The sequence below is a fragment of the Hemiscyllium ocellatum genome, chromosome 15 (assembly GCF_020745735.1).
Source record: "Hemiscyllium ocellatum isolate sHemOce1 chromosome 15, sHemOce1.pat.X.cur, whole genome shotgun sequence".
NCBI lineage: Eukaryota > Metazoa > Chordata > Chondrichthyes > Orectolobiformes > Hemiscylliidae > Hemiscyllium > Hemiscyllium ocellatum.
The window spans coordinates 54,887,258-54,912,343 of NC_083415.1; the positions used below are offsets into that span (position 1 = coordinate 54,887,258).

At 42.0% G+C, this 25,086-nt stretch overlaps 1 protein-coding gene across 1 annotated transcript in view; it reads right to left on the reverse strand.

Moving 5' to 3' along the window:
• dhx35 (DEAH-box helicase 35) overlaps positions 1-25,086 on the reverse strand; it is a 75,103-nt gene that overhangs the window by 22,344 nt on the left and 27,673 nt on the right. The window contains exons 6-12 of the mRNA XM_060836131.1: positions 20,844-20,905; positions 18,242-18,311; positions 15,704-15,763; positions 13,616-13,728; positions 11,776-11,872; positions 8,921-9,079; positions 6,659-6,869 (exon numbers count right to left, since the gene is read on the reverse strand). Coding sequence (XP_060692114.1) covers positions 6,659-6,869; positions 8,921-9,079; positions 11,776-11,872; positions 13,616-13,728; positions 15,704-15,763; positions 18,242-18,311; positions 20,844-20,905 — 772 coding nt within the window. The remainder of the gene's footprint in view (positions 1-6,658; positions 6,870-8,920; positions 9,080-11,775; positions 11,873-13,615; positions 13,729-15,703; positions 15,764-18,241; positions 18,312-20,843; positions 20,906-25,086) is intronic.

The following is a 25,086-nucleotide window of genomic DNA, read 5'->3' on the forward strand; positions in this document are numbered from 1 at the left end:
GGCAGGTAGGGCATTCCACGCCCTTACCACTCTGTGTAAAGAACCTGCCTCTGACATTTGTCTTAAATCTATCACCCCTCAATTTGTAGTTATGCCCCCTCGTACAAGCTGATGTCATCATCCTAGGAAAAAGACTTTCACTGTCTACTCTATCTAATCCTCTGATCATCTTGTATGTCTCTATCAAATCCCCACTTAGTCTTCTTCTTTCCAATGAGAACAGACGCAAGTCTCTCAGCCTTTCCTAATAAGAGTTTCCCTCCAGACCAGGCAACATCCTGGTAAATCCTGGTATAGTTGCAGCATGGCATTGCGGCTCCAGAACTCAATCCCTCTACCAATAAAACCTAACACACTGTATGCCTTCTTAACAGCACTACCAACCTGGGTGGCAACTTTCAGGGATCTATGCACATGGACACCAAGATCCCTCTGCACGTCCACAATACCAAGAATTTTTCCTATGATACAGTATTCTGCCTTCCTGTTATTCTTCCCAAAGTGAATCACCTCACATTTATCTGCATTGAACTCCACTTGCCACCTCTCAGCCCAATTCTGCAGCTTATCCAAGCCCCCCGCAACCTGTAACATTCTTCCTCACTGTCCGCTACTCCACCAACTTTAGTGTCATCTGCAAATTTACTAACCCATCTACCTATGCCTGCATCTAAGTCACTTATAAAAATGACAAACAGCAGTGGTCCCAAAACAGATCCTTGTGGCACACCACTATTAACTGGACTCCAGGCTGAACATTTTCCATCAACCACCACTCGCTGCCTTCTTTCAGAAAACCAGTTTCTAATCCAAACTGCTAAATCACCCTCAATCCCATGCCTCTGCATTTTCTCCAACAGCCTACCATGTGGAACCTTATCAAGGGCTTTACTGAAGTCCATGTATACCACGTCAACTGCCCTACCCTCATCTACATGCTTGGTCACCTTCTTAAAAAACTCAGTGAGGTTTGTGAGACACGACCTGCCCTTGACAAAACCATGTTGACTATCTGAAATCAAATTGTTGCTTGCTAGATGATTACAAATCCTATCTCTTATAATCCTTTCCAAAATCTTTCCTACAACAGGCTGGAGGAGGAGCGCCTCATCTTCCGCCTGGGAACCCTCCAACCACAAGGTATGAATTCAGATTTCTCCAGCTTCCTCATTTCCCCTCCCCCCACCTTGTCTCAGTCGGTTCCCTCAACTCAGCACCGCCCTCCTAACCTGCAATCCTCTTCCTGACCTCTCCGCCCCCACCCCACTCCGGCCTATCACCCTCACCTTGACCTCCTTCCACCTATCCCACCTCCATCGCCCCTCCCCCTAGTCCCTCCTCCCTACCTTTTATCTCAGCCGGCTTGGCTCTCTCTCTCTTATTCCTGATGAAGGGCTTATGCTCGAAACGTCGAATTCTCTATTCCTGAGATGCTGCCTAACCTGCTGTGCTTTGACCAGCAACACATTTGCAGCTGTGATCTCCAGCATCTGCAGACCTCATTTTTTACCCTACAACAGAAGTAAGGCTCACTGGTCTATAATTACCTGGGTCATCTCTATTGCCCTTCTTGAACAAGGGCACATTTGCAATCCTCCAGTCCTCTGGTACTAAACCTGTAGACAACAACGACGCAAATATCAAAGCCAAAGGCTCCGCTATTTCCCCCTAGGTCCCAGAGAATCCTTGGATAAATCCCATCCGGCCCAGGGGACTTGTCTACTTTCACTCCTTCTGGAATTGATAACACCTGTTCGTAACTAACCTTGATCCTTTCTAGTCTATTATCTTTTATCTCATTCTTCTCCTGTACAATATTCTCCTTTTCCTGAGTAAAAACAGATGAGAAATGTTCGTTTAACACCTCTCCGATCTCTACAGCGTCCACACTCAACTTCCCACTTCTGTCTTTGACTGGCCCTATTCCTACCCTAGGAGAAAGTGAGAACTGCAGATGCTGGAGATCAGAGCCGGAAAGGGCTCCTGAAGAAGGGCTCATGCCCGAAACGTTGATTCTCCTCCTCCTTGGATGCTGCCTGACCTGCTGAGCTTTTCCAGCAACACATTTTCAGCTCTATTCCTACCCTAGGAATATTCCTCATATACTTATAGAAAGCTTTAGGGTTCTCCTTTATTCTATTTGCTAAAGACTGCTCATGTCTTCTCTTTGCTCTTCTTAACTCTCTCTTTAAATCCTTCCTAGCCAATCTGTAACTCTCCTTCGCCTCATCTGAACTATCTTGCCTCATCAACACATAAGTCTCCTTCTTCTGCTTAACAAGAGATACAATTTCGGTAGTAAATCACGGTTCCCTTACCTTATTATTTTCTCCCTGCCTGACAGGGACATATCTGTCAAGGACACGCAATACCTGTTCCTTAAACCAGTGGCACATTTCCATTGTCTGCACCCCCTGCATTTTGCTACCTGATTCTATGCATCCTAATTCCTGCCTAATCGCATTATAATTGCCCTTGCTCCTTCGATAACTCTTGACCTGCGGCATGTACCTATCCTTTTCCATCGCTAAACTAAATGTAACTGAATTATGGTCACTCTCTCCAACCACAAGGGATGAACTCCAATTTCTCTAGTTTCCTCATTTCTCCTCCTCCCACCTTGTCTCAGTCAAATCCCTCGAACTCAGCACCGCCTTCCTAACCTGCAATCTTCTTCCTGACGTCTCTGCTCCCACTCCCACTCTGGCCTATCACCCTCACCTTGACCTCCTTCTACCTATCGCATTTCCAATGCCCCTCCCCAAGTCCCTCCTTCCTACCTTTTATCTTAGCCTGGTGGACACACTTTCCTCATTCCGAAACGTCGAATCTCCTGCTCCTTGGATGCTGCCTGATCTGCTGCGCTTTTCCAGCAACACATTTTCAGCATAACATGGAGGTCCCAGGTACCTATCCATGCTGCAAGCTCAACTACTCTACACTTTACAAAAATATTAATAAACTAATATTCAACAAGTCTTACCTGAAAGCAACAGCACTGAGATTCAACACAGTTAACAGTGGATGATATAAATGTCATAGCTCTTCTACAGTAGATGCTCCCTGGCTGGGAACAAGCCATTTTTCTTGTGGATTCAAGCAAGAATTACAGTGAAAGAAATACTTCTCATGTCTTCTTTGTTTTCTCATCTTTCAAACTGACACTAAAAATATTACCCTGAGCCTTGGGAGGCAGTAGGGTTATTACAATTCGTTTCCCTAGGCCAGGGAGAAATCATTCCGTGTTTTACTCCCTCCATCATTATCCAATGATCCCTTCCTATAAAGGAAGGTGAGTGAGAGTATGTGGATGCATAAAATAAGATACTTGAATAACAAGTATTAAAAATTTTATGCCAGGAAATAGATGGGTGCATTCACTGTTCAATGTAGTGCAGAGGTTGGTGCAGAAAAAGCACAGCAGGTCAGGCAGCATCTGAGGAGCAGGAGAATCGACGTTTCAGGCTAAAGCCCTTTTCAGGAATGAGGCTTGTGAGCCGAGGGGGTGGGGTAGGAGAGAAGGTAGCTGAGAGAACGATAGGTAGATGGAGGTGGGGGGTAATGGTGACAGGTTGGAGAGGAGGGTGGAGCAGATAGGTGGGAAGGAAGGTGGACAGGTCATGACGGCGGTGCGGAGTTGGAAGGTTGCATCTGGCATAAGGTGGGAATGGCGGGGGGGGGGGGAGAGAAATGAGGAAACTGGTGAAATCCACATTAATGCTGTGTAGGTGGAGGGTCCTGAGGTGAAGGATGAGGCATTCCTCCTCCTGGTATCAGGTGGTTAGGGTGTGACAATGGACGAGGCTCAGGACTTGCATGTCCTTGGCGGAGTGGGAGAGGGAGTTGAAGTGTTCAGCCACGGGACGGTTGGTTGTGCTGGTGTCCTGGAGATGTTCTCTGAAGCACTGTGCAAGTAGACGTTCTGTCTCCCCAGTGTAGAGGAGACCACATTGGGAGTAACGGCTACAGTAATTAACTGATGTGTCGTCAGTCCTTGGAGGAGGTCAAGATGAGAGTGGTGCTGGAAAATCACAGCAGATCAGGCAGCATCTGAGGAGCAGGAAAATTAACGTTTTGGGCAAAAGCCCTTCATCAGGCCCTTCCTGAAGGGCTTTTGCCCAAAACATCAAATTTTCCTGCTCCTCGGATTCTGCCTGACTGGCTGTACGTTTCCAGCACCATTTAATCTTGGCTTTAATGTCCAGCATTTGCAGTACCCACTTCTGCTTCATGGAGGAGGTCACTCAGCACATCTGGTGCTCTTGTCAATCACCTCAAATCTGACTGTTGACTCTTCTATCAGTGAAAGCAGTGTCTCTTTAAGTACTCTATCCTAGCATTTGGAACACCTCCATCATTTCTCTATGACTCTGATCGCAGGCACACTATTGGTACTGTAAGTGGGCTTAGTAATCCAATGGAAGGAAAGTAAATCAGCAAGCAGTTTTCCTCCACTTATTGGCCAGTGGCATCTGGAAAGTGGAGGTTAAACTGTGATCCACCTCTTGTTGAATAGCCTGCCAACAATCACTTTCTAGGCTTGCATTTGAAGGACAGAAACCCAGTTAAGGTACTGGGTGCCCTCAGTGCCTGTGCCACTGCAACCTAACAAGAGTCATTATTCTGACAAGGAAGAGTGAATGTTGAGAAAGGAAGAAAACTAGATATGCAAACATTATTGCTGGCCTTACAGAACATCCTCAGAGATCTCCTGCTACTGAAGAACAATCCATTAGTTTGGCATCAGGAGTCAGAGCTGCTGATGCTGTCTAGGTTTGTTAATTACAATTATCCAGTATGGTGGTGAAATCTTGTAGATTGGCTAGGTTTTCAATTCATACTCAAGTTATGAGCTTGGCTTTTATTTAAGGAATTTTCTTAAAATGTGAAAAAGTATGGTCAGAATAAAGATTTAAAATATCTTCTTTTGTTATCTCATTCGTGATCATCACATTTAAACTGCCAGAGGTTACCACAGGAATTAAAGTATATAGTTTACAATTCAGAATTAAGCACTCATTCACTCTGAACCTCCACAATCCTTCCACCTGTGGGGTAAATCCATGCTGAGGTACAATACCACAGGTGCAAATGTGTTGCTGGTCAAAGCACAGCAGGTTAGGCAGCATCTCAGGAATAGAGAATTCGACGTTTCGAGCATGAGCCCTTCATCAGGAATAAGAGAGAGAGAGCCAAGCAGGCTGAGATAAAAGGTAGGGAGGAGGGACTAGGGGGAGGGGCGATGGAGGTGGGATAGGTGGAAGGAGGTCAAGGCGAGGGTGATAGGCCGGAGTGGGGTGGGGGCGGAGAGGTCAGGAAGAGGATTGCAGGTTAGGAGGGCGGTGCTGAGTTGAGGGAACCGACTGAGACAAGGTGGGGGGAGGGGAAATGAGGAAGCTGGAGAAATCTGAATTCATACCTTGTGGTTGGAGGGTTCCCAGGCGGAAGATGAGGCGCTCCTCCTCCAGCCGTCGTGTAGTTGTGTTCTGCCGGTGGAGGAGTCCAAGGACCTGCAAGTCCTCGGTGGAGTGGGAGGGGGAGTTAAAGTGTTGAGCCACGGGGTGATTGGGTTGGTTGGTTCGGGCGGCCCAGAGGTGTTCTCTGAAGCGTTCCGCAAGTTTTAGGCGGAAGATGAGGCGCTCCTCCGCCTGGGAACCCTCCAACCACAAGGTATGAATTCAGATTTCTCCAGCTTCCTCATTTCCCCTCCCCCCACCTTGTCTCAGTCGGTTCCCTCAACTCAGCACCGCCCTCCTAACCTGCAATCCTCTTCCTGACCTCTCCGCCCCCACCCCACTCCGGCCTATCACCCTCGCCTTGACCTCCTTCCACCTATCCCACCTCCATCGCCCCTCCCCCTAGTCCCTCCTCCCTACCTTTTATCTCAGCCTGCTTGGCTCTCTCTCTCTTATTCCTGATGAAGGGCTCATGCTCGAAACGTCGAATTCTCTATTCCTGAGATGCTGCCTAACCTGCTGTGCTTTGACCAGCAACACATTTGCAGCTGTGATCTCCAGCATCTGCAGACCTCATTTTTTACACAATACCACAGGTGCCAGCTCTTACCCATTTTCAATATCAAATTTGATCCATAAGCGAAAACAGCAAATATCAGTGGGATATCTTACCATGGAGGCAGAACGGTAAAGCCAGATATGATTCTCATTCATTGCACATCTACAATCACCTCCCCACCAATAGGACCATTTGCTTCTCTCCAGAATATCAACCAACTTCTCTCCATTCATCTCATTTGGGGCTGAAACCCTCACCGTGCTTTTAATGCTGTCAGACACAATGATTCCAATTCTCCCAGCTCCTGTAGTACCACAATCCTCCAAGAGCTCTACGTCCCTCAGATTTTGGCCTTCTGTGTGTCACCAATTTCTTCTGTCTCATTGTTGGCAGTTGGGCTTTCAGTTTTCCAGACTCCACATTCCTATCATCCTCTCCCATTTTAACAAGTTTCCTGAAACCCAGCTTTTTGATCAAGAATTGGTCGTATGTTCTATCATCTCTTTACGAGCCTCAATGTCAAATTCTATCTTAGAAGGCAAAATACAATGCTACCTTCATTGCCCCTGGTCTGAGAGGCCCAGTTTCACAGATGAGCCTCAGAATTGCTTGAAACGAGCATTACCTACAAATATTCTCTCACCTGTGCATAGCCTGAAGCACTTTCCAGAGCGATTTCGCCCCGCTCGTCCTGCTCGCTGAGCTGCTGATGCCTGGGAGACTGGAGTGACCACGAGAGATTCAATACCTGTTCTGGGATTGTAGGCTCTCAACTTCACAAAGCCACAGTCAATGACAAAAACAATCCCATTAATAGTGATGGAGGTTTCTGCAATGTTTGTGGCCACCACTATCTGCGGAGAAAAATGAAGCAATATACAATCAGCGCTGTACACTTATAGAGCATTAGAATAATGAAGTTAGACAAGATCCTAAAGGTATTTTGACGGGAAGAATGTGGAAAAGATGTTTCTTCTTAAATGAAAATCTCGAACTCAGGGATCAAAAACAGAGATGAAGCAAAAATATTCTCTTAGATGATCCGAAGTCTTTGTAACTCACTGCGTGAAAAGATGGTGGAAGTAGAAGTTTTAGAGGTTGATAACCAGAGAATGCAGATTTAAGGGAATTGCCAAAAGAATCAGAAAGGAGTTAAGGAGAATGTTTTTGTGCAGAAAATTACTACAAGGTGGGGTAAAGCAGTTCAATGGTTAACTTTCAAAAAGAAGTTGGATATATCCATTAAAAAAAATTCTGAAGAAAGAGCAAGGGGAACAGGGCAATTAGATAACATTTTCCAAAGAGCTAGCACAAACATGACAGGATGAACACCTCTTTCTGCATTGTACAATTATGATTTTAAGCTGGCTTTTCTCACTAAGAGGAAAAGATTAAAAGAGACAGCACCATATGGTGGCACAGTGAAGCACTGCATTGTAGAGTACTGTGTACTCTGAGTACATGATGAACTTTTGGGAGCTAATAATCAATTGTTTCATTAAAAAAGTGCAAATTATCTTTTTCATACATTGGCTCGTTATCCGTTAATTATTTCCTTCAACATTCTACTCTCTTGCTTTCCCAAGTGCCACCAATTCCTCGCTGGTGGGGTATTATTCATAAATTGTATGACTTTTAAATAATTCTGTCACCTAACTGCCTGCTAAGTGTGCAAGTTAAACCAGTGGAGTGGTGGTATAGTACTCTTACTTCAGGATTCAAGCCCCAATTCAGGATTTGAGCACATGGTCTGACAATTTAGTGCAATTCTGGGAATGCTGCATGGTCAGAGATAGACAAGCAGGAGGCTAAAAGAACACAGCAAGGCAGGCAGCATCAGGAGATGGAGAAGTCAACATTTTGAGTGTAACACTTCTTCAGGACATTTCAGGTCAGAGGTAGCAATTTTCTGAGATGTTAGAACTGAGTTCTACATACTTGTTCATGAAATATCCCATGCACTTAGCAAAAGGAGCAGGAAAATTTTCAAAAATTGACCAATAGTTATTCCTTAAACAACACTACCAAGGCACACTAACTTATGATACTGTTATCTTGTTGCTTTGTGGGACATTACTGTGTGCAAATTGGTTGTTGCATTTCAAAATATCACAACAGCACAGAAAACACTATTGGGTCCATGTAGAACAGTCTGCAGAGTGATCTGGTCAGCACTTCTCACCTATTCTACTCCTGTAGAATTGCAGGTTTATTTCCCTCAAGTGCCATGTAATTTTCCTTTGAAATCATTTCTCATCTCCACTTCCATCACCTTCACAGGTCATGTGCTCCAGGTCATTCATACTCCCCACATTAAAAAAAAATCCTTCCTCTCATTCTCCTTACATCACTTGCTCAAAACATTAAATCTGTGTCCTCTTGTCCTTGCATCAACACATAATAGAAAAAGCTTTCCTTTATCCACCTTACACAAACCTGTCATATCTTTCTACATCTATCAAACCTTTACTTTGTCTCTTTGATTCACTGTGTTACAACAGTAACATAGGAACTATTTGGCACTAAACCAGCTAAGGATGTTGAATATGAATGTAATTTTTCTTTTTCTAAAGGCATTGTCTCCTTTGCAGGATAAAGGTCACTGGCTATCTTTCATTACCTCAGCCATTCTTCAGATATTATCCTGGTTGGAGTATATACAGATTATTTGACTAAAGTTTTACTACCAAGTTATTTTGTCGTCTCCTGATACCCACAGACTTATACAGCACCAAGGAATCCTGGCTGACACTGCATTGCTTGCTCAGAGGCCAGCAGCAAAGTGCCCAACTCTCACTCTGATTGATGTCAGTCGCCTCAGGACAGATTTTGGCAAAGTAAATATATTGGAGTGACTGGGAGCTGCAAGCCATTTCTAACAAGAAATCTGTATGTGCATTCTCACCTTCCTACAGTTAGGGGACATTCTTTCAAAGACTTTCATCTGTTCGCCAGGAGGCAGCCCTGCATACATTGGAAGAACACGGAGGTGCTTTTTCATCCCGCTGCGAGAAAGAGCACGGGCCTGCTCTATCACCATGGAAACCACCATCTCCACTTCCTCCTGCAAAAAGAAAATATGACTGAGGAAGAATTTTAATGAAATTATTAGTGCTACCACGTTAAACCCTGCCACTAAAAAAAATTTGAACCAATATTAAAATAGTGGCTATTATGTTTACTCCAACTCAATCTCCACCAACAGTTATTTCTCATTGCCTCTTTTTCTCTATTCATCAAACACTAATATCTTAACTTCTCCCTATGTTATATTTTTCGAGTGGCTATCTCAGCACATTCAGAATAAACAAGGCAACAAGTGCATTAACAGTCATTTAAACAGTTGTGTCAACAATGTGTTAAAAATGGTGCACTGAGGGAATTAAAGCCTTATGGCCTTAAGAATATACATCCATTGCCTCATATTTTACCACAGAAATGCCTGTGCTAATGATCTACAAATGAAGAGAATGTGATTCAAGATAAATGAGTATACCATAGTAATGAAAAACAGAGCTTCCCCACTAGAAACACTTTTCAACATGATTAAAGCAGCCGTTATTGGCGTTTATAAATTGCATATTAAAACTGATGTTTATATCCTTACAGATCTTCAAAATTCCTTTCAATTAGAGGAAAGAACCAATTTCACTCATTTATTTATTTCTCTCTATATATTCTTCATCTATATTGGAGTACTGCTTAATGCAAGTCCAAGTTCATAATCTCACATGTAAAGCTTGACGTGGAGCATTCTCCAGATGCTGAATATTGTCCTGTCCTCAGATGATATCCATAACTTCCACATGTTGCCTACTGGGAACTGGACATTCAATAAGACTTTTACACTCCTCATTCCATTTGTGCTGACTATTATTCCCTATTACCTAACTGAAATTGGCGTGGATGCAGAGATTGAGTGCCTCAAACAAGGTTGGAGGTGGGGAGGTGCATGACCAGGATGAGGCCACAGCATTTTCAGACAACTGTCTCAACGACTACTGTCACAGATACTTGTGTGTTGACATGAAGCAAAGCAAGTTTGGGCTTAGCCATGATGACCTCACTTTCAAACTGAATACCAAAGCTCACTGTTAAAGCCCACACATGAAGAATGGTCGTTATTTTGAGGGAACAAAGACATTACAAAATCTATTAAACAATTCCCAAATATAGAGAAAATGGAGGAGAAAGTCAGGCAGCAGATTGAAATGTACATTATCAGTAACATGCGGTATTTCAGTCAAAGGTAATGTAGATTCTTTTGTCAAATTCAAATCCAAGTAATTTATTGCATCAAATCCAGGCACTGAGTAATTACACAAAACATTATTTTTATCAAAAAGGTTTGTTGATGCAATGCCTGCAATTTCTATATTATTTAGATCCACAAAACAAGATGGTTACTAAATGCTTTAACCCAAGCAAGTTAAGGAGAGAGGATCACCTAGAAGAAATATTCTTTGGATTAAAGCCATTACAGGAATGACATTACTGGAAAATATTCTGCCAGTCATGATTTTAATTCACAGAGATGCTTTCCTTTTTAAGGCAGCATTGGCTTTTGCCACTGGTTCCATTCTTTCCATCAATGGAGACCTCGAGGCAGCAAATATCACATGGTTGCCTAGCAACAAACAATACTGTCAGCAACCTTTCCCCTAACAGCCTTCGCAACTGAAAATCAATGGGCTCTGCAGACTCTGGGTTCTTTGAGCAATTGAATTTGTGATCACGCACAAGATATTGCAAAAAGCCAGACTAACTACAGCATCTCACTTTTCACCTGGTGTTTACAATAGATCAGTGCAAGTTACCAATGGAAACCAGCTCCCTAATAGTTCACTGAGGTCAACTAGTAGCTAAGATATACAGAACTGAACTGATGACAGTCTTGTTAGCAATATCCATGCTACAAGGCAGTCCATTTGATTGGCACCCTATAACCATCTTAAACTTTCACTCCCTACATCAGTGTACTGCGATTGCAGTGTGCACTGTCTACAGGATGTACTATAGCACCTGGTCAACATTTCTTCAGCACCAAATCCAAACTTGTGATCTTCTTGATAATAGGTGGATGAGCACAGCACATGCATGGGTATATCTCCACCTTCAAGTTACGAATCATCCCCATTGGAGAGATGGGTTTTGGTTCTTCATTATCATTTTGTTAAATTCCTGAAGCTCCACACTTAAACTTGACTTTGGAAATCACCAATCTCACTTGGACTGCTGTAATTCAATAACACCTTCTCAAGAGAGACTTGGTATGGACACTAAATACCATCTTTGCCTGTGATATTCATATTCTGAGAATGAATACCTGAACTTGAGACTGGCTAGATTTCCTGCTCCTTGTCACTGTCCACTGTCCAAACAGAAAGTACCAGTAAGCAACTGAGAACAGGTTTGGATTTAGCTGCAATAACCAAAAAACTGTTCTCTCACACACAAACATCAAAAATAGTTACTTGATCAAAACTTTGAAGTGTGATCACATGACAGAGTCCAGCAATGGCATCTTTCGAAGGGATAAGGAGGCAAGGACACTGGCCAAAAACATTTCGAGGAACAGTGCAGGTTTAGAGAGTCAGTGTGCTAAGGAGGTTAGTAAACCTTTATTACAATATTGCCATTTTTGGAGAGACCACAAAACTCAGGGACCAAAGTTCTTCCTCAACATCATTAACATCCACACTCTAACCAGTTAATAAGCCAGAAAAAAAGTATTTACATAGACAGAGGGAAAGAATGTACCTGGCCAGTTAGAAATGCTAGGATATCCCCATCACCCTCATTCTGGTGGATTTTCGTGACTGTGTCCACTGTAGCTTTCACATAATCAGGAACTGGACTGAGGACCCAAAAGAAAACAAAAAGTCAGTTAAGGAGAAGCTTTGTATGGAATTTGAGTATTGAATGTAAAAAAAAACTAATTGTGTCTGTGATAGTCCCAATAACCTTCCCTACACCTTTTGTACATCCCCATCCATGTCAAAATCCTGATTTTGGCTGTAACCTAGAAAGAAGCAGTGAGACTAAAATAGGGAATGAATTAGCAGCAGCTGGTCTGCAGTACCTCCTGCTGGTTGGAAAACAAAAATACTTGTTGGAAATTTATGTAGAATTAGAGAAATGCAGCATAATCCAAGGAAAATACATTTTTAAATGCTCAAATGACACATTGACATTGGGGAAAGGGGAGGAAATTGAGAATAAATGCATGAGATCTGGAAACAACTTGCATTTATATAACAACTTTGACGATCATCGGATGTTAAGAATCGCTTCCACTTGCAAAGCTAGTGAAGCAGTTTTGAAGAGGGGTTATAGGAAACAAGTTTATGACACTTGGTGCAGGAATGATGCACAAACAAAGATGATGCAAGTGACCAGATAACACATTTGGTGGAAAAGCTCAGCTGGTCTGGCAGCATCTGTGGAGAGAAATCAGAGTTAACATTTCAGGGTCGAGTGACCCATCCTCAGAACTGGTGGGAACAAGGAAAATGTCAGTTAATACAGAGAAGATAGGGGTGGGGCAGGGGGTAGGAATAAATGGTAGGTGGGGATAGAACCCAAAGAGAGACAAGGACAGTTGGACAGACAAAGAAGTGGATAGCGATCTGGCTGGGAGGGTGAATAGCTATTAATGGGCATTGTTAGTTGCTCACAGTGGGTTATGTGGAAAATCAGACCACGTGATAATAAGACCTGTTGTGTGGCGGTGGGGGTAAGGAGATGACAGAACTCAACTCCTAAAGTTGTTGAATTCAATATTGAGTCTAGAAGGCTGCAGGGTCTCCAAGTGGAAAATGAGGTACTTTTTGGACTCTATCCCCATCTATCATTTACTTCTCACCTCCTCCCCACATCCTATCTTCTGCATATAAACTAACATTTTCTAGCTGCCATCAGTTCTGGGAAGGGTCACTCGACCCTGAAATGTTAACTCTGATTTCTCTCCACACTTCCTGCAAGACCTGCTGAGCTTTTCCAGCAATTTCAGGTTTTGTTTCTGATTTATAGCATCCACAGCTCTTCCAGCTTTTACAACATGATTGAGGAATAAAGATTGGTCAGGGTCTCAAACAGAACTTTCTTGACAAGTATGATAGCATTGTTCACCTCTCCTGAATCAGATTGGATGTTATCCAGGTCGTGCTGCACATGGGCACAGAGTGCTTCTTTATTTGAGGAATCAATAATGCTGCTGACTCCTATATCATTAGCAGTATCAGCTATCATTCTGATGTTTGACCTTTGGTGGAACAGCTGAAGATGTTTGAACCTTAAATACTGTCTGAGGAACTATGCAGGGATGTCCGAGGACCACTCACTAGTGTCTGCTCAAAAGCAATGTCATTTTCCCCATAGAATAATCCAATTTGATCTGTAATGGTTTGCGAAAATGAAGGATAGAGTTAGGTGGGGATGGGTGTGGGGAGTGGGGGGTGTGGGATTGGTGATTGTGGCATACAGGCTCCTTTGTCTTGCCTCAGTGTCCCGAGACAAAGGCATTTAAGAACCACTGCTGTAAGAGAATGATTCAAATGGTCACGTACTCTTGTTCTTTTCCCACAGCCCTGGACTATACCTTAAAGTATAAAATATGTCAACTGGAAATGTCCGTCCCTCCACAGTCAGGATGGCACATGTGTCCTTACTGGGGTCCTTGGTCTCATTCATATTGAAAAAGTTCCGAAATTTCTGCAACAAAGAAATTTTTAAAAATATAAAGACCATCGTCTTCATAAGCACGAACACCAGCTATGCAGTTTTATCCAAAAACTTTGACTATTGTTAAAACGTATAAGTCAGAGGTCAAACGTTCAACATTTGGGGGCTGGAAACAAACTGAGAAGCAAACTGAAGCAGTGAGGAACCCCCTCAAAAAGAAAGAAATGATGGAGTGGTTCACATCACTAACATCCTTTCCAGTTGCTCAAAAGACTTCTCATTACTGAAGTCACGTCAACAAATTTTGATTCATTAACCCATGGGTAATACAATCAATTGCAAATGCTCACTCATTGCCCCAGCTGAAACCTGGGGAGGGTTGCTGAACAAAGAGACCTCGGACTGCAGGTTTATAGTACCTTGAAAGCAGAGTCACAGGTAAATGGGATAGCAAAGAAGGAAGCGTCTAGTGCACTTGCCTTTATTGGTCGGTGCATTGCATCGAGTAGTTGGGGAGCTCGTGTTGCAGCTGTACATGACATTGTTTTAGGCCACTTTTGAAATATTGTGCAATTCTGGTCTCCGCTGCCATAGGAAAGAGCTTGCAAAACTTGAAAGGGCTCAGAAAAGATTTACAAAGATGTTGCAAGGGTTGGAGGGTTTGAGCCACAGGGAGAGGCTGAATAGGCTGGGGCTATTTCCCCTGGAGCATCCAAGTCTGAGGGGTGACCTTATAGAGGCTTATAAAATCATGAGGGGCATGGATAGAGTAAATAGACAAGGGTCTTTTCGCCAGGGTAGGGGTGTCCAAAACCTGAGGGCATAGGTTTAAGTTGAGAGGTGAAAGACATAAAAGGGACCTAAGGGGCAACCTTTTCACGCAGAGTGTGGTGCACGTGTGGTAACAGCTGCCACAGAAAGTGGTGGAGTCTGGTACAATTAAAATATTTATAAGGCATCTGGAAGGATACATGAATAGGAAGCGTTTAGAGGGATATGGGCCAAGTGTTGGCAAATGGAACTAGATTAGTCTAGGATATCTGGTTAGCATGGACATGTTGGACCAAAGGGTCTGTTTCTGTGCTGTATGTCTCTATGACTATCTCTGGCACTGAACGAATGCATTAAATATATGGGGAGGGTTTTTCCTCCTACTCATAAGAGCAGCAACCTTCCTTCACTGTCGTGGAACATTGGCACATATGATTGTAAACCTTAAAGAAAGCATACCTGATAAAGCTGATAGAAAAAAATGTGGTCCCAGTGGTACCAAGAGCAGCTTGTTTATCAAGTGTTGATGCTACCCTGTTTCAGAGTCTTTTGCTTAATTTTCTGTGGTCATCTCAGTGGAAGGCCAAGAAATAGGAGACAAGTGGCTTTTCACTGGAGGTTCCACTGGAATTATGAGAGACAAAGGAAACCTCTCATGTTCCACAGAAATGGAATACTTTAATGTGGACATTCCTGCAGGGGACTGGCTGATTGTAGTATATTACTGGAGGACAATCTATAATTGTCCCCAGTTTTACAGTACAGTACACAAATATGCTACGGTTCTTCCAATCACTGAACTCTCTACCTCAATTGTATCTATAAGTGTTATTCTGGTTTAAGATTAGGCTGTGAGGTGTAATGTAAATTCATATTCAAAAAGTGTGTTGAACAAAACAAAGCACTCGAAGGCACTTCACTGGAGCACAATCAAACACAATTCAACATTTGGCCAGGAGATAATAAGTTAAACAATCAAACATTTAGCATCAGGGTATTTTCTCAAGGATAGAGGGAGAGGCTAACACATATGAAGGTTTAGGGAGGAAATTCCAAAACTTAGGCTAAATTAGTTGAAAGTGCAGCTACTAATTGTGAAGGACAGAAAATTGTGGAAAAGTGGGAGGTTAGAATAGATCTGAGGGTTCTGGGGGTGAAGGAGTTTATCGAGATAGGGAGAGGAAAGATATGCCTACTCTGGGTTCGTACAAGTATTGTAATGGATAGGACATACCTCTGCATCTAGTGTAGCAGAGGACACGATAAGTCGAAGATCGCCTCTTTTCTTCTGAATCTGGAGAGAAAGAAAAAGGTATGTGATGACCAACACACTTTGGCAACAAAATTAATGTACTTTTTCCCCAAGATCTTTTGCACAAACTCTGTTCTGTTTTACTTTTTTTCTCTCTTGCTCATGAATTTACTTGCCCTTGTATTTGAAATCTGCCGACACTTTACTGGGAAATAAAAGAGGACTTGCATTTGTATTTCGTCTTTCACGCCTTCAAGACGTCTTATAGCCCTTTTACCAGCTAATGAAGCACTTTGGAAATGTAATCACTGCTCCACTGTAGGGAACACAACAATCAGTTTGCTCACAGAAAGCCCCCCACCACACAGTGATGCTGGTTACTGAGTTAATTTGGGCATCACAAAGGGCTTCTTTGAAATAGTGTCGTGAGATCATTTTACAATTCCTCAATACTGTATAACACATTCTCAGTTCATCTCTGAAAAATCAGTTTGGATTGTGCTCACGTCAGGAATTAACTTAAATGCACAGATGATTTGATTCAATGTCAATGGTGCTATCACTGGGTTAAGGCTCATGCCCTAGACTTCACAGGTGTCAATGTATTTTCCAAGTGACTCATTATTCAACTATGAGGTTTGATGTTAAATATTTAATAGCCTTAGACCTCAGGGAATAACATAATTGAGATGATCCTTCTCTCATCTAAGAAACTGGCAAAATAATTCCTCTATTGGTCACAGGATGGTGATCGCTAGTGGGAATTGGGGTTGATCTTCCAGTCTCTCATTTAGGTTTATCAATAATAATCTGCATTTATGTGGCACCACTAACCAAATTTTATGATGCTTCACATAAGCATAATGAGAATGAAAATGGGCACTAATCTAAAGAAGCAGATGTCAGAAGACGACCAAAAACTTAAATAAGTTGCTTCCAAGGATCTTGAAAGAGAAGGAGGAGGAGGGAAAGGCATCAGGATGTAAGGAGCCAAGACATACCTGTTAATAGATATCGTAGGAAGGACAATTGTAAGGCGACCAAGGCCGAGGAATGGAGGGTTTTGGAGGTGGAGGTTGTTTATAGGGCTAATCACATAGAGGGCAAGGAAATACAGCGAGTTAATCAAAAGGATGAGGTGTCTAATTGGCTCCTCACCCCTGTGTGTCCAATGTAAATGTTACAACCGAGGGGAGATCGAGGAGGGGGGGGATTTAATGGAGAACAGAATACCATTGTTGGATAAGTTAAAAGGATGGAATATTAATTTGGAGGGAATTCCAGGAATTTGACAATACACTGAAGGAATGGCAATATGTTTCCAAGTCAGGATGATAAGTGGCTTGGAGACTAACTTGCAAGTGGTAATATTCCTATGTATGTGCTGCCCTTGTTCTTCTAGATAGTAGTGGTCCTGGGTTTGGAAAGTGTTGCCTAAGAAACTTCGGTTAATATCTGCAATGCATCTTGTAGATAGCACACACTGCTGCTACTGAGCATCAGTGGTTCGTGGATGCAATGCCAATCAAGCAGGATGTTTCTTCCTGGATGGTGTCAAGCTTAGAGTGTTGTTAGAGCTGTGCCCACCCACGAAATTCGGGAGTAGTCCTTCACATCCCTGATGTGTGGTTTGTAGATAATGGACAGGCTTTGGGGAATCAGGAGGGGAGTTACTCACTTTTAGATACCTGCTCTTTTAGATACTGTATTTATGTGGTTAGTGCTCTTTTGATTCCACTCGGACAAATGTGGCCACCATGTCAAGAGTAGTCAGTCTCACCCCACCTCTGGAATTGAGCTCTTTTGTCCACATTTGAATCAATGCAGTAATCAGGTCAGGTGCTGAGTGGCTCTGGCAGAATGCAAACTGGGGATCACCGAGTAGGTTATTGCTGAGTAGATGCTGTTTGATAGCACTGTTGGGGACACCTTCCATCACTTTACTGATGATCGAGAGTAGACTGAGGAGGTAGTAATCAGCTAGGTTGGATTTAATCTGCTTTTTGTGAGCAAGGCAAACCTGAGCATTTTTCCACAATGTCAGATAAATGCCAATGTTGTGGTTGTACTGGAACATGTTGGCCATGGTGTAGCAGGTTCTGGAGGACAAATTCTCATTACCATTGGTGGAATGTTGTCAGGGGCCCATTGTCTTTGCAGTATCCGATGCGTCCAACCATTTCTTGCTATCATATGGAGTGCGTTGAATTCACTCAAGACTGACTTTTGTGATGATGGGGGCCTCTGGTGGAGACTGAAACGGACCATCCACCAGCTCTTCTGGCTGACGATTGCTGCTAATGTTCTAGCCTTACCTTTTGCTCTGAGGGTGTTGTGTTCCCCAACCATAGAGGATTGGGATATTCGTAGAGCCTCCTTTGCCAGTGAATTAACTAGATGTGGCAGGACAGCAGAGCTAAGATCTAATCTTCTACAGTCTGAGATCTTATCTTCCAAGAATAAAACATGCTGTAATTTCAAATTCATCAAACATATGCAAACGCATTACAGATTGCTGACCTTTCTTAATAAGCCAATAGCTATGTCTGTGTACAAGGTTCGCTCGTGGGCTTCATCCAACAGTAGAACGCTAAATTAAGAGAAAATTAACGAATCCATTACAAAGTCAATCACATGAACTAATCAAACCTCTTAGCACAAGTTCACTTCCTACAAGAACAAAGGAGTGGCTATCACAACTCAAAATAGATCAATTAAAAATGCTTCAAAATGGCAATGCATATTGCAAATCAAGAAAAGAAAAAAATGAACATTTTGCAAAATTCTTCCTATGTATGACAAACTATAAAAATAACACACCTGTAGAGACAGTAAACATAACAGATGATCATTTAATGGAACATCTCAACTGCTGCCTGGAGAACAGCAGGTGTCCATATTATGTGCCAGTCAAGGAGGGGTTAACATAAAACAAAAAAACTGTGAATGCAGGCAATCTAAAACAAAAAACAGAAATTGCTGGAGGGGTTTACATTGGCCAGGAAAGTAGGGATATCCTACTTCTTCAAAATAATGCCACTAGATTTTTTTTATCTAGTTGACAAAGCAGATAGCATTTAATGACTGGTCCTACACTCCTTCAATGCCACACACTGTTTCTTGTGGTCAAGTCCTGAAGTTAATAGAAATTCAACCCCACTGCTCATCCTGGATTTTCCTTCCCAATTAACAAATAACCACATGAACACAATGTGCTCCATCTGTCAACTCTTGGTGTTCGGCGAGTCACACTTCGAGTTTGATTTAAGAGGACAAGGCGGGGGTTGAGTTCGATTAATTCAGTTTTCAATCTTTAAATGAGAAGCATTTATCAGAAGACCTGGTCAGGATTGGGAAATTTCTTGATGGGACATTGTGGATAAAGAAACCAGACTGCCATATCACATCTATCTACAATAGTTTTCTCTATTTAGTGGCATTTATTTCCATTTCTTTTCCTCCTCACATTTGAGTATGTCATTCTGTAAGCAAGGTCAATGGTTCAGATGAATGAAAGGTCACAGTATCGTTCAAATTAAGAATATCATCCATAGAAAATAACAATCCTAGTTTTATTGATTAATATAATTTTTATATCAGCATTAACCCATACATTTTAAATATGCTGATGTTGGGATTAAAATATCTAGGTTACAGGTATAAAATGGACTGAATATCTTCTCAGTTTTCTCAATGTTTCCATTTATTATTACAGAAATAATAAGATTCAAAAATAATAAGACTCAAAATTGATGAACATATGGATTTTCAGAGCATGTCTACAAATATATTAACGTGGAAGATAAGGAAATTGTTCAATAAATTACTTGAAAATAAAGTAAGGGAAGTCACAAATATTAACTACTGAAAAGTAACTTTACATACAAGAAAGATTTGCTTAATGCAAAGGATAAAAAATATCAGGATAATCTGTAAAACAGAGCAGTAAAGGCAGTTAAATTCTAGGCAGTTAAGTCGGGAGAGTTAGATTGCTGCAAAATGAATTTAGATAATTATTCTTATCTTATGCTTGATTCTTCTTAATCCACCTTCATGATTCAGCAAATTTATTCATTGTGTAGATGAACTCTATTGACCAGGAGAATTACAGGGTCAGTCCTCAGTTTGTCTTGAGTTCTGTGAATTAGTGGAGTGGGGGGAGGGAGGGAGGTGGGTGCAACAAATGGCTTCAACCTCTCTAGTTTATCGGAGGGAAAATAAAAGCGAAGAGGATTCTCATTTCGGACAACCATATTGCAATTATGTGGTTATCTTAATGGAGGCAGCTTTAGGTTCTAAAGTGATATCCCCAACCATCAGTCAAAATGGTTTCCTGAGACCTCACTATCAAATCTCACAACATGAACAGTCACAACTTGACTGAGGAACCAATCTCCCAGCAAGGAACCTTAGGGAGAAAGAGTGGAAGGAAGGAAGGAAATTTACAAGAAAACATATAAAGCAAGTTGATTAATTATGTTTCAATAGGCACTTCAGAGTGAAGTGGGACAAAATTATAAGTCATCATTCAGGTTCATATAGCGTTATAGCTTAAAGGAGAGAAACTCAATAGATATCAAGCCAGACACAAGACAACTGACTTGAACTCACTCCTGTTATCCTCTGTAATACTGTCCCATTTAATGGGACATAATGTTATTGAGATTCTGGTCCGCGTTCAGTTCATATCATCAGTTGTAAAACTCTGAAGACTGTAACTGCATTGATATGTGTCAATGTTCACACTTAAGAATGAGCAGCTGTGACATAACTATATTTATCAAGTGACAAGTTTCATACTGGGGATAATTGGTCCATAAAAGTTATAAATGATTAATGCTGTCAGCAACAAAAGCATTTCAATATACACCAAAGAAATGAAAAACACTTTGCTCTGGGTCTCATGTTTTACCCTTTATGTCAGTCATTTTCAATTACTACCAAGCTTGTAAAATAAACCAGGACGTTGAACAAAATACATCTGGAATGCTTTTGTTTTGATTTCTATTCATAGATGTTTCAATATTCTGTTCTATTTGATGATAGAGAGTTTTGATCTAAAATATATTTAGGTCAATATAATTCTCAGTAAGGTTAATTGAATAAAAGTTTCAATAGTTACCTGTATTTCTTCAATAAAGGATCAGCCATCATTTCCCGCACAAGCATTCCATCTGTAAGAAACTAAGACATACCAGTACAGTGTTCATTTATGTTTCATTTATGAAGTTCTCATGTGACTGCAGGTTTCTAATGAAGTGCAATGGAAGCTGGAAGAGCAGCACTTCATCAGTTTATTCTGCAATTAGCAACCTTCTGGACTCAACATAGAGTTCAACAAATTCAGAACATAATCTCTGTCAGTACCTCATTTCTTTGCATGTTTTTGCCTTGATCTTGTTGTCCTCCCATTTTTGCATTTCAATAGCAACTGTTGTTTATTTTTCCAATCACAACTACGGTAGACAAATCTCTCATTTCTTTGCTTGGCCTATTACTACTCCCTTTGGCTCAAATCATTCAATTCTTGTCATTTAATGTCCAGTCTTCATCACAGACTCTCTCTTATAACCTTTTGCCCACTCTCCACAATTTCACTAAGCTTGAAACATATTATATTTTTAACCTTCCCAGTTATGATGAAAACTCATTGAGATAAAAGATTAACTGACCATTAATGCTTCTTGAACTCCAGTATTTTCAGCATTTTTCTGTTTTTAGTTCAATGCAGAACATGGTGTTTACCCTTTCAAATGTAATGCTGCCATTGACAGATTACAATGACACACTAATAGAGTCAGATGATTCAGGTGTCTGGCTTGTGCCTATGAACAGAATGGTGGTAGGATTTTGTTTTGATCATCTGATCAGGAAAATGTCTAATCAATCAATGCCACAATAAGTGGCTCAATATAGGCTTGTCCAAATGGACAGTGGGATGCTCACTTTATTGGTCAATGAATAGAGATGGAACCATTATAAAAAGGCTAATGAAGTTAATTCTGTTTTGTAAAATAGAATTTACAAACATAGAACAGTACAGCACAGTATAGGCCTTTCAGCCCTCGATGTTGTGCCTCAAATTAACCTACATACCCTTCATTGTACTATCTTGCACGTACCTACGCAAGAGTCGCTTAAATGTCTCTAATGTATCTGACTCTATTACCACTGCTGGCAGTGCATTCCATGCACCCACCACTCTCAGTGTAAAGAACGCCTACCTCTGACATCTCCCCTAAACCTTCCTCCAATCACTTTAAAATTACATCCCCTCGTGATAGCCATTTCCACCCTGGGAAAAAGGCTCTGGCTATCCACTCTATCTATGCATCTCATCATCTTGTACACTTCTATCAAGTCACCTCTCACCCTTTTTTATTCCAATGAGAAAAGCCCTAGCTCCCTGAACCTTACTTTATAAGACATACCCTCAAGTCCAGGCAGCATCCTGGTATATCTCCGCTGCACCCCTCTAAAGGTTTCACATCCTTCCTATAATGAGATGACCAGAACTGAACCAGACCAGAACTCCAAGTGTGGTCTAATAAGGGCTCATTAGAGCTGCAACATAACCTCGCGACTCTTAAACTCAGTTCCCCTGCTAATGAAAGCCAACACACCACATGCCTTCTCAACAACTCTATCAACTTGGGTGGCAACTTTGAGGGATCTATGGACATGGACACGAAAATCCCTCTATTCTTCCACACTGTCAAGCATCCTGCCTTTAACCCTGTATTCTGCCTTTAACCCTGTATTCTGCATTCAGGTTCAACCTTTCAAAATGAATCACTTCATACTTTTCCAGGTTGAACTCCATCTCTCTCATCAGCCCAGTTCTGCATCCTGTCAATGTCCCATTGCAACCTACAACAGCCCTCCATATTATCAACCACTCCAACAACCTTTGTGCACCAGCAAACTTACTAACCATTCCTTCCACTTCCTCGCTCAAGTCATTTTAAAAAATTAGAAAGAACCGATATCTGTGGAACACCACTGGTCACCAAGTTCCAAGCTGAATACTTTCTGTCCACTACCAACCTCTGTCTTCTATGGGTCAACCAATTCTGCATGCAGACATCCAAATTTCCCTGTATCCCATACTTCCTTACTTTCTGAATGAGCCTACTGTCGGGAACTTTATCAAACACCTTGCTAAAATCCATGTACACCAAATCCACTGCTCTACCTTCATCAGTGTGTCACATTTTCAAATAATTGTGACCTGCCCCTCACAAAGCCATATCGACTAGTTCTAATCAAGCTATGGTTTTCCAAGTTATCATAAAACCTGTCTCTCAAAATCCTCTCCAATAATTTGTCCATCATAGATGTAAGACTGATTGGTCTCTAGTTCCCAGGATTATTCCTATTCCCTTTCTTGAACAAGGATATGACATTTGCTGTCCTCCACTCATCTAGCACTACCCCAGTGGACAGTGAGAATGCAAAGATCATTGCCAAAGACACAGCAACCTATTCCCTCACTTCCTGTAATAACCTAGGGTATATCCTCTCTGGCCCAGGGAATTTATTTATCCTTATGGTTTTCAAAGTTTTCAGCATATCATCCTTCTTAACATCAACTTGTTTGAGTATATCAGTCTGTTCATGTTGTCCTCACAAATGTCAAGGTCCCTCTCAGTAGTGAATACCAAAGCAAAAAGTATTCATTAAGGACCTCCCATACCTCCTCCGACTCCTGGCACAAGTTACCTCCACTAGTCCTGATTGGCCCTACCTTCACTTTGGCCAAACCCTTGTTCCTCATGTAAGTGTAGAATGCCTTAGGGTTTTCCTTAATCCTACCCGGTAAAGCTTTTTCATGCCCTGTTCTAGCTTTCCTAAGTCCATTCTTCAGTTTCTGGGTGTAGGTTTGCTCACTGAGCTGGAAGGTTCATTTTCAGAAGTTTTATCACCATACTAGGTAACACCTTCTGTGAGCCTCAAGACGAAGCATTGCTGATGATTCCTGCTTTTTATTTATATGTTTGGGTTTCTTTGGGTTGGTTTTTCTCGGGGGGTGGTAATTCGGGTCCAAGTCAATGTGTTTGTTGACAGAGTTCCGGTTGGAATGTCATACTTCTAGGAATTCTAGGAAGTCTCTGTTTGGCTTGCCCTAGGATGGATGTGTTGTCCCAGTCAAAGTGGTGTCCTTTCTCAGCCATATGTGAGGATACTAGTGAGAGTGGGTCATGTCGTTTTGTGGCTAGTTGATGTTCTTCAGTTCCTTCCTGGATACGTTGTAACCCTCTAGAGCCTCTTCAACCTGAAGTAAGCTTCCTTCTTCCTCTTCACTCAATGTTCCACATCACTTGTCATCCACTGTTTTTTCAACCTACTATGCCTTCCTTGCCTCAGTGGGACAAACCTTTCCAGCACTACCAGCAAGTACTCCCTAAACAACCTCCACATTTCTGTCATGCATTTCCCCCAAGAACATTTCTTCCCAATTTAGGCACCCTAGTTCCTGCATAACAGCATTGTAATTCTCCTTCCCTCAGTTAATTACTTTCCCATACCATCTGCTCCTATCCCTCTCCACGGCTATAATAAAGGTCAGGGAGCTGTGATCACTATCACTGAAATGCTGTCCCACAGAGAGATCGGACACCTGACATAGTTCATTGCCAACCACCAAATCCAATATTGCCTCCCCTCTAGTCAGCCTATTTACATATTGAGTCAGGAATCCTTCCTGGACACATCTGATGAAAACTGTCCATCCAAACTAAGGAGATTCTAATCAACATAAGAGAAGTGAAAGTCATCCATGACAACACCTTCTGCACCTTTACAAAACTTGCTTTCCAATCTTCTCCATGTCTCTGTTGCTACTGAGAGTCCGACTTCCACTCATACTGACTCTGTAGATAAACCCTCCTCGACGACCTCCTTTTCTGCAGCTGTGATACCATCCCCCACCTCTTTTATTTCCGCACTGTTCCTTTGAAACATCTAAATGCTGGAACATCCAACAACCATTCCTGCTTCTGTGATATCCAAGCCCCCATAATGGCCACAACATCATAGCTCCAAGTACTTATCCACGCTCTATGTTCGTCACCTTTATTGCTGACACTTGTTGCGTTAAAATTGACACACTTCAACCCATAACACTGACTGCACCTTTGCCCTATCAACTGTCTATCCCACCTCACAGATTCTCTGCATGCGGTATATGGCTATTTACTCTTTACTCCATCATCCGATCTGTAGCTCCGGTTCCCACTCCCCTGCCAATCTGGTTTAAACCCTCACAAAGAACTCTAACAAACTTCCTGTCCAGGGTGTTGGTGCCCCTTCAGTTCAGGTGCAAACCGTGCTTCTTGTTACAGGTCCCACCTTCCCCAGATGGT